The sequence below is a fragment of the Myotis yumanensis genome, unplaced genomic scaffold, assembly GCF_028538775.1.
Source record: "Myotis yumanensis isolate MYYU_CA2020_CCGP unplaced genomic scaffold, mMyoYum1.0.hap1 SCAF_8, whole genome shotgun sequence".
Lineage (NCBI taxonomy): Eukaryota > Metazoa > Chordata > Mammalia > Chiroptera > Vespertilionidae > Myotis > Myotis yumanensis.
The window spans coordinates 6,119,161-6,134,275 of NW_027223759.1; the positions used below are offsets into that span (position 1 = coordinate 6,119,161).

Consider the following 15,115-nt stretch of genomic DNA (forward strand, 5'->3'; position numbering starts at 1 on the left):
CTGATCAGGGCTTACTTTTTTTTTTTTTTTAACAGACATGCATATACTCTTGCAAAGAAATTTATTTTCAGAATTGGCATTTGCATGGATGTTTCAGAAAATCTATGGTTTCACGGTTTTTCATTTTCTGGGGCAGGATGGGCACCGAGTGTCTCCGAAGACCTGGCCATGGTGTAGATTCTCCGGAAATTCCCTGGCAGGGCTTCCCTGTCAGTCAGGGCACCACTGCCGACGCCTCTGAATTCTGTGTATAATCTGTTTTCTCCTAAATCACAATGCAAAACAATGGCCATTTAAAACATTACATAAAGTATTCTTTTTTAGAAATACCCCCCCTCTTTTGCCTAGATAGGGGAAAACTATGCTTTCCTGTTATTTGCACCTGAATCACAATAAAAAAAAATTGATGGTCTTCAGATAATACATCTTATCAGGAAGCAGATCTACACTTTGACATGGAACAGAAGGCACTTTATTATGAATGTACAACAGCTTGTTTGTAGAGCTAAACTTTGACTTAAATGCTCCTGCCCTGGCCCGGTAGGTCAGTTGATTAGAGTATCATCCTGATGTAAAAGGTTTGTGGGTTCAATCCCTGGTCAGGGTGCATACACGAATTAACCAATGAAAGCATGAATAAGTGGAACAATAAAGCGATGCCTCTCTCTCCCTCCCTCCCTCCCTCCTTCCCTCCCTCCCTCCCTCTCTCGCCCCCTTCTTCTGTCTCTAAAAATAATGCTCCTGAATTAATATGGAATATCAAGAGCTATGTCTTAGTTAGAAGTGGTCAAGTTATAAATACAATTTGTGTAGAAAGAAAGAAAAAAATTGGATGAGTGTGAGGACAGAGAGGAAAAGCAACAACCCTGCAGTAGTTTCTTCATCCACATCACTGCGAGTCCGCTACCAGGGCTTTGTAGATCCATCTTACTAAAAATGAGCTCTTTTTACAAAGTCACATTTACAATTTTGTTTTTATATGTCACTTGTATACTCATGAGATAAATAAATCATGTCCCTGCACGCAGTGTGGTGTGGTGGTGGGACGATCAGAGGTTTGAGACCTAGCTCTACCAACCAGGATGTGGAGTGAGCTATTAAAACTCTCTGAAACTCAATTTTCTCCCCAATAAAAAGAGAGTCACATAATTTGTCTCAGAAGGAGATGAGGATTAAATGAAATGACAGAAACATGCTTAATACAATGTGTGGCTCATCGTGTTTGACCAATTAATAAGAGACGTATTGTTAACTACACTTCCTGATCATCAAAAAGATTCACTCTAATTGCCTTCATTGAGTTGCCAAGAGAGAATCATGACTCATGGAAATCGTGAGAGAACAAAGAAATAAGAAGGCAGGTGTGTGCCCACATGGCCTATTAGAAGCAGGAATGTAAAGGGGCTTGGTTATAAGAAGACCGGTTTTAAGGCACAGCCACAGCACCAGCTCAGAGTTTACAGCTCTTGTTATTACAAACTCTAGGACATTTTGAGGGGAAATTATCTAATTAATATTTGCAGCCAAATACCTTTTTGTGATATAATAAACTATTTCAGGATTGCATTTAATATAATTCTTATACCTTCTTTACACTGGAACCTCAACTTGGGCCTCATGGAAAAAGGTTTTACTTTCAAAAAATGGAACTAGCATTCTAAAAGGCAGTCCTGTCTACTTGTGTAAAACACTGGGATAAAAAGATTAAATGAAGACTTTATCTTTGTTTAGGGAGAAGGGGAAAAAGCAGCAGAGAAGTGAAATATGTTCTGGCTATAATTATATTCCAGATTTTGTGTTAGACACATAACATTCATCATTCCATTAGACTAAAAGATGGTACTTCTTTTATTTTATTTTTGAATATATTTTTATTCTTATTGATTTCATAGAGGAAGGGAGGAGAGATGGATACAAATATCAATGATGAGAGAGAATCATTGATGAGCTGCTGCATGCATGCCCCACACTAGGGATCAAGCCTGCAACTCGGGCATGTGCCCTAACCAGGAATTGAACTGTGACCTCCTGGTTCATAGGTCGACGCTCAACCACTGAGTCACGCCAGCCGGGCAAGATGGTACTTTTTTTAAATAAAATTTTTAATTTTTTTCCTTTGGTTACCAACTAGGCTGCGCATCTTCCCCCAGATCAGCCTGCTTGTAACATTTTCTGTTTTGTGACCTACGTGTTCATTTTCTTTTAATTTTTTTTGTGATAAAATATACAGCACATTCTATGTGTCCTGTTGACCACTGTTAAGTGCACAGTTCTGAGGCATTAAGCATATTCACCTTCTTCTGCAACCATCACCACCACCCATCTCGATCTTCCCGGCTTTCCAAACTGGAATTTTGTGCCCATTGGTCACCAACTCCCACCCTCTCCTGTCCCTGCCACCACCATCCTACTTCCTGTCTTGGTGAATGTGACTACGCTAGGGACTTCACATAGGAGGAATCATACACTATTTGTCCTTTCTGACTGCCGTATTTCATGTAGCATATCCGTTTCCAGGTCCGTGTTGTATCATGGGTCAGAATTCCCTTCCTTTCTAAGGTTGAAGAACAGTCTATTGTAGCCCTGGCCAGTTTGGCTCAGGGGATAGAGCATCGGCCTGTGGACTGAAGGGTCCCAGGTTCGATTCTGGTCAAGGGCACATGCCCGAGTTGTGGGCTCGGTCCCATGTGGGGGGCGTGCGGGAGAAGCCAGTCAACGGCTCTCTCTCTTCATTGATGTTTCTATTTCTCTCTCCCTCTCCCTTCCTCTCTGAAATCAATAAAAATATTTTTAAAAAGAACAGTCCATTGTATGTATATGCCAGTTTGTTATTCACATGTTGACAAACATCTGCTTGTTTCCATCTTTTGGCTACTGTACAAAATGCTATCACGATTTCCGCCTTGTTCGACACTGAGCAAAAGGTCCCAGCAAGCCACGCCTGGACTTCTGAGCCACAGAAGCAGTGAGGTAATAGTTGTGTGCTGTATGTTGTGTGTGTGGTAATGTGTTCTACAGCAACAGAAAACACCTACAGGTCTCAAGCTCCAAGTCCAAGGAGAGGTGGCAGGTGTCCTGAGATTCAATAGAATCCCACCCGTCCAGGGCAGACAGGGGCAAAACTGGGGGGTGAACAGTGGCCTTTCGCTCTCCAGTTTCCTGGGCACAGAAACAGGAATCCTGCCTGTGTCTGCCGTCCCTGCATTATCTTTATAGACACTAGTATGTTAGCCCACAGATCCATAAGCCTGCATACTCTTTTCTCTGAGGTTTCCGATCTCAACACAAAGGGAGGGACTGGACAACTTTCTTGATCCTCTTCGATCAGGACAATCTCGCAATTACTGATCTGTGACTAGAGGCTATCCCTGCCTCCTGATGTACATCTGGTTGTAGGACATACGGTTACCGTAACAAAACATCCCTTCTGAGTAAACTGACCAGCTCCTCCTGACAAAAGTCTCATGAGGATGGAGAAAGTACATCTTGTTAAGGGGGAAACTGCAGAAAGATTAAATGGTTTCCCCAAGGTCAAAGTTGAGTCAGTGGCCAAATCAAGACCGGGACCTCAGCCTTGGGTTCCTAGGGGAAGTCCAGCATCAAACCCCAAGCAGGGGGACTCATGCTCATTGGCTCAGTTCTTTCATTCTTGGACGCCTGTTAATTTCACGCCCACCCTGACAGTGAACCGCTAGTCCTCAAGCTCCTACCAGATTGCATACATTTCAAGGTCAGGGATTAGCCAAATAAGCTTCAAATGGCCTTTAAATGGACTGCTCAATGCCACTGCGCAGTAGCTCTGGGGAAAACGATCCACACGGGGTCCATCCAAAAAACCCTGGGAGATACCAGGGGATTTTTAGGTGCTTAGCTCTACCTCGGACTCCCCAGAAAACAGCTACTCAGAATCACCAGGAAGCTTGTTTACCATGGAGATTTGGGGCCGCACCCCCCCCCCCCCCCAGATGCTAATTCAGAAGGTTTGGGGTGGGCGTGGGGACCTGCGTGTGAACAATCTCTCCAAGTGCCCTGACGCAGGTGGGCTCCCCTGCGGAGAGGCACCGAGTGGGCTGGAAATCAGGTATCTGCGCCGGCTCGCCACACCGCACTCTGTGCACTTGCAAAGAATTTCAAAACTCCTCATAAACAAGACAGGGTTGCTAATGAGGAAATTGAGGAATCGTGCGGTCAAGTACATTGCCCAATGTTTACCATCGACTTGCTGTATGAGCCAAAAACAGGAAGGAAAAAAAAAAACACAAAGCAAAACAAAACACAATCCTCGGAGGCTTTTCACACCCCCTCCCACCGCCCCCCCTTCCGTGTCCCAAGAAAACTCCAGCAGAAAAGAACAGGAGCCCCGGGACTGTGTTGATATTGGCAGCAAACACACAGCCTGTTAGGCTCCACGAAAGGACATTTTTCAAATCTCTCCGAGGCGGCCCCGCGCGGGCTCTAATGAGTTTACCTCATTTTGTCCTCTGCAGCCAGAGCCACTCTCGGAGGCCGGGCCTGAGCCCGTCTGTGGCTCCTGTGGCACCAACATAGAGAACGTGTAAACCCCCCCAGACATCGGGTCTGGCCTCACAGATCTCTTGGTGCTTTCTGGATTCTTCCAGCGTTAACCAGGAGGTCACATTTGTACCCTCTCTTCAAGTCTGTTACCCAAATCCAGTGGGCCTAGTATCACAAGGACAACCAGAGTTTCACAGATTGGTTCACTGCATTTCTCTCTTTCTCTCTCTCTCTCTCTCTCTCTCTCTCTCTCTCTCTCTCTCTCTCCCTGTACTTATTCATTTAGTCCCCACTTTCTCAGAAGTGATTTTTGGTAGTTTATAAGGACTCAAAATATAAGACACAAAAAAAATACAATCAGGATTTTAAGTTGAGAGAGAGAGAAAAAGGACAGTAAATGCTGTACTAGAACTAAGATGTATTTGAATGCAATAAAGCCTTTCTATCTGCAATATAATTTAGAAAGTGTTTTGTCAAAATTCTCTTTTTTTTTCCCAGTTGTGCGTGGTGCCTAATTCTTCAGAGTTTCAGTTTCCTTACTCCTACTCCTGCCTCTGCATCAAATAATTAAAAGCATTCTGGAAAATTCCTAAGGGATCTTGGAACATACAGATTTGTCTAGAAATGTGAGGATTCCTGACCCAATTGACCAGTCAAGTCATAATTGTAAGTATCCATTTTACCCCCGGCTGCCCCCTGCGGCCATGGGTGCCTGCAGCTGCACGGCCAGGGCACTCCCAGGAAGGAGCCGAGTGGGCCCAGAGGGGAGCAGGCAAAGGGAGCTCACCTTTGGCTCTCCAGAGCCTCCTAATTCAGGGCCTGGGGTACTCAGGCAGCACCCACGCCTGGTCACCTGCAGAACCTCTTTTATTATTTCCCCTTTTGAAGATTCCATATTCTGAAAGCTTGTTGTTCCCATACAAAATGCTGTGATGAATAAAAAGTACTTTTCAATTTGCATTCCACTTCATTCACTCCTCTGTTCATTGAACAATGCTTACTGAGCTCACCCTACATGCCAGGCACTGAGCTGCCGCCCGTAGGTGAGGATATCAGTCTGGTTTCTGCCTACGAGGAGTTTACACTCAGGCAGCAACTTGTACAGGCAGCTGGGACCCCCTCAATGTCATGCCGTCCGTCTCTGTACTCGGGGACCTGGCCACTGTGAGCAGGTGCTGAAATCCAGCCCCCCTTCGGCTCTGCTCACCAAACCGGGAGCCCTCCCTAGCTCAGGGCTGCCTTTCTGCAGGAGACCACAGATACCCCGTCTAATCGACCGCAGGGTTCACCTGGGCCTGCACACAATCCATCATAATACGGCGTATTTCAGGTCTGCTCTGCAGAGCCCACAGCGCCGAGCTGGGAAGCATCTGTAGGTGTGCAGGCTTTTCCTGATCGAGGAGAAGCATGTTCGCAACACAGAGACCGGGGAAGTGCGAGGGAGCATTGCCTCATCGGGAAACCTGAGACGTGGGAGAGCTTGAGTGACAGGAGCCAAGGCTGGACCTGACGCCAGAGGAGGAGGCAGGGCCACAGGAGGAAGTGAGGGGTGTCCATGCAAAGGCCTTCCCACGCATCCCACAGATGGACGGGAGCTGGGGTCTGGGTGTGCACAGTGATATGGCGGAGGTGCCATTAACCAGGACAGGAAACGGGGAGGGGGTGGATGATGGATTCAGAGCTGTATTCAGCGTGAGACATCCAAAGTGACCAGCTGCACGGTGATAACAGGCCATTCCAGTAACCCGGTGATTGTTCTGCTAGCCCAAGGAGGTTCATGAATGCAAATAAAGGTATAACCTCGATTACGACTTTTTAAATATCCACAATTTCTCTCCCATCCCCCTTAATACGTTCTTTGACCATGAGATTTACAGCAGGAATTCCTGCTAAGACAGTGCACAAAGCTCTGTGTGACCCACGGTGGCCCAGCACAGCCCCGGGCCCTCGCCAGGTGTCCTCTGAATGTGAGTCGATGGAAAGGAATTCTACGGCAGTTACTACCCCACTAGTTTGTCATGTGCCATTTGGTGCCAAGGCTGTGGTTATCTGTTCATTTAAAGATCCATTACTTCTCCCTCTGTGGTCCACATGGACAGAGAACAACGTGCATCTCCCACATGAGGATTCTGCACACAGTAAATGCACGGCGAATACCTCAAGGCTTGTTAGCGCCCTTAATAGTTCCAATTAGAATTAATGTCTTATTTTAAGGCCTCATTAGGTCACCTTGGCTAAAAGGCACCGGGGCCTATAAACAAAGTGTGTGTGTGTCGGGGGAGGGGGGCAGGGGGGGTGTTTCCAGTGTGGGAATTTCTGCATCCAGGGATAACTGGGAGAAGAAAGTCTTCAAACTTTCTATATATATAAAAGCCTAATATGCAAAGTGTCCCCTCGGGAGTTCGACCAACCAGGAGTTTGATCGCTCACTATGACGTGCGCTGACCACTAGGGGGAAGCGAGGAATGAAGGAAGGTCCTGGCCGGCAGCCAGCAGCCACTTGGGATCCCACCTGTGCACGAATTTCATGCACTGGGCCTCTAATTTCTTATAAGCAGGTAGCTTCTTCACCTGTGGGTGATCCTGGGAAAGATGAAGAGTATATACTTTTTAACCGTAAGAAATTAAAGCCAATAGAAGCAGCCCCGTAAGGAGCTGTTCCAGGTTAAGCACCCTGGAAGTCCCAACAAAACAGGAACACCCCGAGGGGAGACAGCACGTTGCTTACACACCCAAAGGTTGTGGAATGCCACGCCAGCTCTGAAGGCTCGGGATTAGGAACGATAATACGGGCTACGTTTATTGCATGATGCGTTAGGCATCATTGTACGCACTTCGCATGTGTGATCTCATTTTATCTTTAAAATAACTTTGTGATGTGGTTACTAGTATCTATCCCAATGGTTCAGATGAGGACAGAGAGACACAAAGCGACTGTGGCACGTCTTGTCTGGAGTGGCCCAGAGTCACCGCCAGTTTAAACATTCAATAATTTAAGGAAAACAATATTCACTGAGTGCCAATATTTGCTAGGATATGCCCTGGGGGCAAAGCCACGTTCCATTCAGACAAGGTCCTTGATCTCATAGCGTTCTATCCTAGCGGGGAATAGGCCGTCCACAGTAAACCAATCACTGAACACAATGACTGGATTGGGCAGGTCCTCTGAAGGCATGAGGCGTGGCAGAGCGACAGCTGCACTTGGGGCAGGAGCCTGGAGGACCTCTCTGAGCAGATCGCGTCCGAGCTGAGACCTTGGGGATGAGAAAGAGCTGCCAGTAAAGAACCGGCGGGAAGAGTTCGTGCATCAAGTTCAAGTCTTGGGGAAGAATCCAGTTTGGCACATTCTGAAAGAGGCTGCTGGCTGTCGCGGGCGGAAGGAGAGCATATATATTGAGGCTGGAGTGTAGGCCAGACCAGGCCGCCTACCAGGTGGTAATCTTTAGGGAGGAGTCTGGAAGGTGTAAGCAGGGGAGGGAGTGAGCTTGAGACTTCAGATCACTCTGCTGAGCGCAGAAGGAACACAGGATGCACGAACAGAAGCGACGTTTAGGCAGCAGGTGCTGCATGGTCCAGGTGAGAGGTGTTGAGGCATGGACGGGGGTGGTGGGGAGAGATGAACCCAACCTAGATTTTGTCCTTGAGCCAAGGAAAGGGGGGTCACCACTCCTTAAGAGCGATCCTGTCTGTCCCTCACAAATGTCCACTTGAAAGGATGACTTGTGGGACAGCCCCAAGGGCCACTCGTCCTTTTGACGTGGATTGTCCTACTCTCTGTGTCTCGCAGCAATGCGGATTTCTTTCATTCCGTTACATAACCACAAACTAGTTCCGTAGCCCTACTTTTCACATGAATGGCCGAAGAGTCCCTTTTCAGACACAGTATGTTTTTGTGACCATGTTACCCACTTCCCAAAGTAAAGACCAGTCCAAAAGGTACAGGGCACCTGAGGATGGTTAATGACGTGCTATTACTAGACATCGCGGACACCTTTTTGCTAGCACACAGAATAAAGTAAAAACCTAAAATATTCTTGTCTGACAGTAAGAACGGAATGAGAGGGACGAGGGGACAGGAGTGGAAGAGGACCCCACGTCAGAGATTAAATTTCGGAACCGACTATATATGAGAATCTCCTGCCGATTTCCGCTCAGACCACAAGGCACCTCAGCTGACCAGCAGGTGGTGAGGACTGGGGAGCCCCGGGGGGGTGCCTCAAGGCAAATACAGAAAAGACGGGGCACCAAGGGGTCCTTCCAGTGCCCACCTCTTGTTCTGAGACACTTTTAACTGAAGAAAGTGGCGCCATATTACAGGCTCCTCAGTCAGTTTCCCATGTCCCAGCCGGCAGCTCACTTTGTCGGCACTGAGGAGGAAAAACCTGAATTATTGATGATGCAGAGCAATAGTTAATGACATGGAAAGATGCTCATGATCAGTGAGACCTGGTAAACAAGAAGAGGTTACAAACAGTATATGCGTGTGACCGTATTTTTGGTTTTAATTGTGTGTGTATAGAAATGAGTGCGAACTCACACTTCAAAATGTTTAGCAGTTCTCTCAGTCGTGGATTTTATAGATATTTAACTGCTTGGCGTGTTTTGGTGAACAGTTTCCTTTTCATAAGAGCAAAAAGCAGAGCTTTAAAAATGAAATAAAAAAAGTTGCCTTTTATCTTTCAAAGATAATTTGATCTTTTTAAGTTCTATTCCACCAGAAAAACTACCTCCCTGAGTTACCTACTTCATAATGAACTGGAGCTTCTGATTTCTTCATCTGGGTCAGCATTTCATTCACATTAACCTCCAGACTCAGCCATTGAAAAACGCATGCGTCCCCCTCTGGCCAAACCCACGCGCACGCGGGTGAGGACAACATCAGGATGGAAGCTCTCAGCTCGTCTGCCCTCCTCCTCGGCAAGGACCTCAGAGACCAGCACACCAGCTCCACACCAGGCTGGGGGGGGCTGGCCCCGCACCGTCCAGGCTGGCCCGCCAGCCGCCCACTCCTCGGGGTGTTTAAGGGCAACTATCCTGACGTGAATTTACTGCCCCCAAAGCCCATCAGAACCCCGGGGACAGGAAATCTCCGGAAATGCAAAGCACAGAGCGAGCTGCCAACCGCAGGCGCAGGACGCGCAGTGTGTGTGGTAGGAGCCTCTGTGGAGACAGCCGGCTGCCTCGCTCGCCATTCATGATCGGGGCTCCAGGCCCTCTCCTCCCACAGAGAGAGGAGCCTGGAGGCCACGCCACTGGCTTCAGAGACGACCGCGTGCACTTAGACGGTCCTCGGACCCCTGGGGAGCAGGGCTGTGTTTACCGCCACCGCAAAGCCAGGCGAGGAAGCCTGAGAGAAGATGGGACTCATTTGTTCCAGAAAGACTGAAGCCCTGCAGTTTGCCAGGGCTGCCCGCCCCCGCCCCTGACAGCCCCGCCGGCTTTCCAGGGCACAGCCTCCCGTGCCCGACCCGAGATGATGCCAGACCTCTCAGAAAATCGACTGTTTGAGCAAGAAGGACATCCCCCTATTCTGTACCTTTTAAATAAACATCATCTCACTAACAAGTAAAAGAAATACCAAGTTGGGGTTGACCAGCTTGAGACAAACCAGCTCTGCAATCCTGTACCTGACATCTATCGGGAAAATGCATGGGAAATGCTTGGGTGTCTTCTGTTCTGGTCGTGGGAGGAACGGGCTCCCCATACAGGACGATCCCTTTAGACCAAGCTTACAGGCCCTTTCACACCGGCAACACCCCACATTGCATAAAGGCGATGACACTGTGACCGGTGCAGAAATCACTGCCGATAAAGAGGCTCTTCCTTTTATTTTTTTTCCAAATGTACTTTTCCTGTGGAGCACAGTCTGAATCTTAGAGAAGATTCAGAATAAAGGGTGAGAAAGATCAAAGACGACCTACTACCCCTGAGGATGGGTATACACATGACCTCACTCATCACAAGTACCCTGAGCAGAGCATTGCTGTTCCTACTCTTCATGGGGGGGGGGGGAGGGGGGGACCGCTAGACCCTTGCTCAGGATCACAGAGCCAGTGCATCGGCGGGCTTAGGTCAGCAGCCATGCCTGTGCGCTGGGTTCTGTACGTAGACTAGTGTGCAGTACGACAGCCAGGCAGCTCTTTCCTCCTCACAGACATGAAAAGTTGGAGCTTCTTGTAGACCGAGTAGGAACCCAGACTGCCTTCCTGCTGTGTCTCAGATCATCGTTCTTTATGCAGTTTTATAATCTGGGTGAAACTAAGAATCTAGAACCAGCCTGCGTTCATAACAAAGAAAGGAAGAAACACCGTCGATTGCCCAACCGTGTGTTGGCAACAGCACTGCCCATGAGTCAGCACAGACTTCCTGGAGCTCCCGGGGGAAGTGACAAGGCGACTCCAGCCCAACCTCTGAGAGTCTTCCACTGTCTGTTGGCGTTTCTTCTTGCTCAACCAAACCTCATATGCCACCTCCACCTCCCCTCCCCCACCCCCCGCCACCCCCTGGCCTTTTATAGGTGAGGAAACTGAGGTCCAGGGAGCAAGAGATCTGCTAGGCCCCAGAGTCGGGTGGTGGCAGAAGGGGGACTAGAACCAGGTCTTCTCACTCCCCACCCCAGGCTTCTCCCAACCTCTCCTGCCTGATACAAGACAGGTGATGGCACAGAAACCGTGATGGCAGCCGCCAGCCATTGACCGGATGCTCATCGGGGGCAGGACCGGCAGCACATGCTTTAGAGAAGGATTTCATTCAATCCTCAGAATGACCAGCCTCCAGGGAAGATGAGGAAACAGGCTCAGGGGGATTGAGCAACTTCTCCAGGACCCCCTGGGGCACGGAGGCCCTGGGACAGAGCCCAGGCCCTGGAGCTACAGCCGCATGTCTGTCCCAGGCTGCCTCTGGGCTCACCAGGTGTGGTGGAAGCTGCAGCAATTCAAGGTGAACAAGCCATCCGTCTACTTCTTGTAACAGGTTGTCCCACCTGCTTTCCAGAAGCAAATCTTTGCAGAAACAGACCTCACGAGAAAGGGACACAATCGCTCTGCCCTTTCCTGCCTCCTTGGTGCCCAGGCCTGAGCTTCTCCATAGGGTGAAAGGCCCTACTTGGTATCTGCATCCATCTATCTATCATCTATCTACTATCTGTCTATCTATCTATCTATCTATCATCTATCCATCCTCTATCTATCTATCTATCTATCTATCCATCCATCATCTATCTATCTATCTATCATCTATCTCTCTATCTATCGTGTGTGTATCTGCTTTTAGATACAAACATGAGTTTAAGGGGGAAAAGGACACAACTCAGGCACAAATAAAATGGAATAATCCTTTAAATAATGGAACTATAGGCTGCTGAGAGTGGAACGCCAGGTGTGCCAGGTGGTACTGGTATCCAGGTGTTTTGGGTACACCAAGTGGTACCTGGGCGTCTCAGTGCAGCGCCTCTGCTCACAGGCTGAGGTGCACCAGGGTGGCGGAGGAGGCTAGGGCAGCTCCGGGCTCCCACAATGCATCGCTCTCTGCATCTGTGTCTTCAGCATCCGTTTCTCAGGTGTGATGCCTGGAGCATGATTCTCAAAAACCAGCGTTTTGCAGTTGCCAAGAAGAAAGTCTTGTGAACAGGTTTCTTAAAGTCATTTGTGCTTAGAGGAAACTGAGGATGAACTCATGGGAAGATCGCTCAGCCTCTCTAGAGTGCAGGTTTATTGGCAGTAAAATGAGAGGCAATCTGAGGTCCTTTTTACCTCAAAAATTCTACATTATCACCGCCGATCGGAGAAAGGAGGCCTAACACTGACTCCTCCATCTGCCCTCATTCACTGACTCCCTCCGGTTCTTCTGCTCCAGTTACCGCCATTCAACACCAAACGCTTTCTGGTTCATAAACAGTGCCGTACCTTAACGGCAGAAAGGTAAGGCCCTTACACATATTAGTAGCAACAGTGAAGCCCCTTTTTGCATGCGAAGGAAATGTCATCTTGTTATGAATGAGAGTGCAACGCAGAGAGCATTTCCGCGGAATTAAGGCATGGACAACGGAAGCTACCGAGCCATACAGCACAGTCACATGATTTAATATTCTGCAGAAACCACCACAGTGATTCTGCGTGAAGGGATTCTAACTAGTCATTAATATAAACTTCACACCAGAGTTTCTGGAACCATATAAGTTAGAGCCCCAATCGTAATGATGACCAACGTGGCTTTGATAAAGCTAACAAATGCTTTGGTCTTGTTGCATTTTACATTTTAAGCTATATGTTTATGTATGTTAACTATGACCAGGAAGATCTCCCCCACCCCCTCATTTAGAAAGATAAATCAGCAAATGAAATAAGCTTATTCTAAAAGCTTGTCCCACTCTCCCAAACTTTTAACATAAAAGAGTCACTAATATATATATGTATACACACACACACACACACACACACACACACACATATATATGTACAGATACATAACTTCCTAGAGCAATGTGGGGACAGTAAAGAATTATTGTTGCCACTTTACCTGGGAAGCGCGGTGATTTTCCCCCACTTTTCCACACAGAACCTTCTGGGGCCATTGCTTCCTCGGAGAGAAGCGAAGCCTTCGTAGGGAATGCTGGACGTGCCCGTCACAAACTACCGACGAGAAAACAGGAGGAGGAGGTGAGGCCCAGCGACCAGCGGCCCAGGAAGGCCGGCATCACCCACAGGCACAGCTCCCGGAGGAGCAGCACACCGCCCGCCCTGCCGCTGGGGAAACTGGGGACAAAGCTTATGCCGGGCACTGGCCATCCCTGAGCATCTGACACAGAACCGAGGAAGGACGGGGCCTTGTAAAGGGAAAGGTGTGGGGGCCCAAGAAGAGAAAGCCTCTGTACCGCTGACCAGTTCGGGAGCCTGCACCAGGGGTGGTTCCCACTACACGTGAATGAAGTGGGTGCATCAATTAGCCTAAGTCTATTGAGCATCAGCCCCTCATCAGCTCGCGGTGGATTTTTAAAAAATGATAATGAAAGAAAAAATAAAGAATGTCTGGGCCTGCAAATGTAAGGGGCAGGTCCTTGATGCAGAGCAGCTAAGACCCCGCCTACGGGTAAGGCTCCGTCTGAGCATCCAGAAGGCTTCCTCGTGTCCGATGTCCCTTTAGCTGCAACCCACCAGCAACTGCCCGGGTGACTATAAACACCACAAGAAAATGAGTTTGTTTTCCCAGCGTCCTTCAACTGCATTGTTCTCTCTAATTTGTTGAAAGGTAGAAGGAGGCAAAGAAAGGGCTCTTTATCAAGGAACTGGGTTACTTCTTAAGGGACCGAGCGGAGAGCACCCGTGGCTCAGGGTGCTGGGCTGCGGAGGGCCCGGGACTCTCTCTGAAAGGGCCACGCTGCCCTGAAGACAGAGGCCGTCCCTGGGTCCCTGCATGGGAGGTGGTACTTCCTCGCCTCCCTCATAGAAGGCTTGGACTTGGCTGGGGCCGTGGTGCCCAGTGATGGAGCCGAAGGACTGTGCCATCCAGAGAGTCTGGGAACCGTGCACCCCACATTGGCACATACACCCGGGATGGATTTATTCGGTGTCCTTAGCAAGTGTTAAAAACACACAATTCCAACAATAATTCTACTCATGCATTAAAAAGATGAACCAATGGCGTCTTACCTGTAACAACCGCAGTCGTTGCTCATTGTTGAATCTCTCCACCGCAGCCCAGAACCACCGAATTACAATGTGATTGTCATGGTACCCTAGCGAACCAATCACAAAAGCCTGTGTTACTTTGGCTTTTCTATCGTAAGCCACCACGACACACTGACAAAGGACCCCCAGACACATGTCATCGTCTTGGACTCTTTAAAGGTCATTGATAATTTAAGACTAAGGAGAACACCGTAAACATGATTGTATGAGCACTGAGTGACAGCGAGAGGCCGTGTTTCCTTGTAGTGTCACCAAATACAGCGAGTGGAGAAAAGAATAAAAAGTGAGGGATGTTAACCCTATCGCCTCTGAAGAACATAATCGCGGTGACTGGAAATGCTTAACTGTTTGGGCCATTCATTTAAGAAATAATTTGTGAGGGTACTATGCCAAGTGTTGTATGAAGCTTGGGGGTACAGTGGCCAAGAAATCAGACCCTCACAGGGCTTCTGGGAAAGGAGAGACACATTAATCAAATAATTATACTGCCCGGCCAGTGTGGCTCAGTGGTTGAGCGTGGACCCATGCACCACGCAGTCACCGGTTTGATTCCTGGTCAGGGCACATGCCTGGCTTGCGGGTTCAATCCCTGGTGGGAGGTGCAGCCAGGGATCGCGCAGGAGGCAGCCAATCGATGTTCATGTTTCTCTCTCATCGATGTTTCTCTCTCTCTCTTCAATAAAAACTTATTTTAAAAACAGCAATTATACAAATTAGTACATAATTGCAAAATATTTTAAAACTACATATAACATTCATATTGTTTAATCAAATTACTTTTTAGTAATAGAAAAGGAATTGTACAACTTTAATTTCTTCAATGAATAAATCCCCAATAGCCTTCAACCTAAATGTTACTTTTATTCCATCTTTAAGTAGAATTTAATAAAATGTTAAACCTGTCAGCCCATGGG

General features: G+C 48.1%; 1 protein-coding gene and 1 long non-coding RNA gene across 8 annotated transcripts in view; one reads left to right on the top strand and one right to left on the bottom strand.

The window, feature by feature from the left end:
- Positions 1-15,115, bottom strand: part of HECW2 (HECT, C2 and WW domain containing E3 ubiquitin protein ligase 2) — a 257,430-nt gene that overhangs the window by 6,795 nt on the left and 235,520 nt on the right. For all 7 annotated transcript variants that reach the window (XR_011472368.1, XR_011472369.1, XM_070421739.1 and 4 more), the window contains 2 exons: positions 14,163-14,248; positions 13,033-13,145 (listed from right to left, as the gene is read on the bottom strand). Coding sequence is in view for 5 of the 7 variants with exons in the window: in XM_070421739.1 (XP_070277840.1) it covers positions 13,033-13,145; positions 14,163-14,248 (199 nt within the window). In the remaining 2 variants the exon portion in view is untranslated. The remainder of the gene's footprint in view (positions 1-13,032; positions 13,146-14,162; positions 14,249-15,115) is intronic.
- Positions 1,486-10,150, top strand: LOC139014881 (uncharacterized). Its single transcript, XR_011472371.1, has 4 exons — positions 1,486-2,970; positions 5,014-5,181; positions 8,561-8,701; positions 9,234-10,150. It is a non-coding gene; the product is annotated as an uncharacterized lncRNA (long non-coding RNA).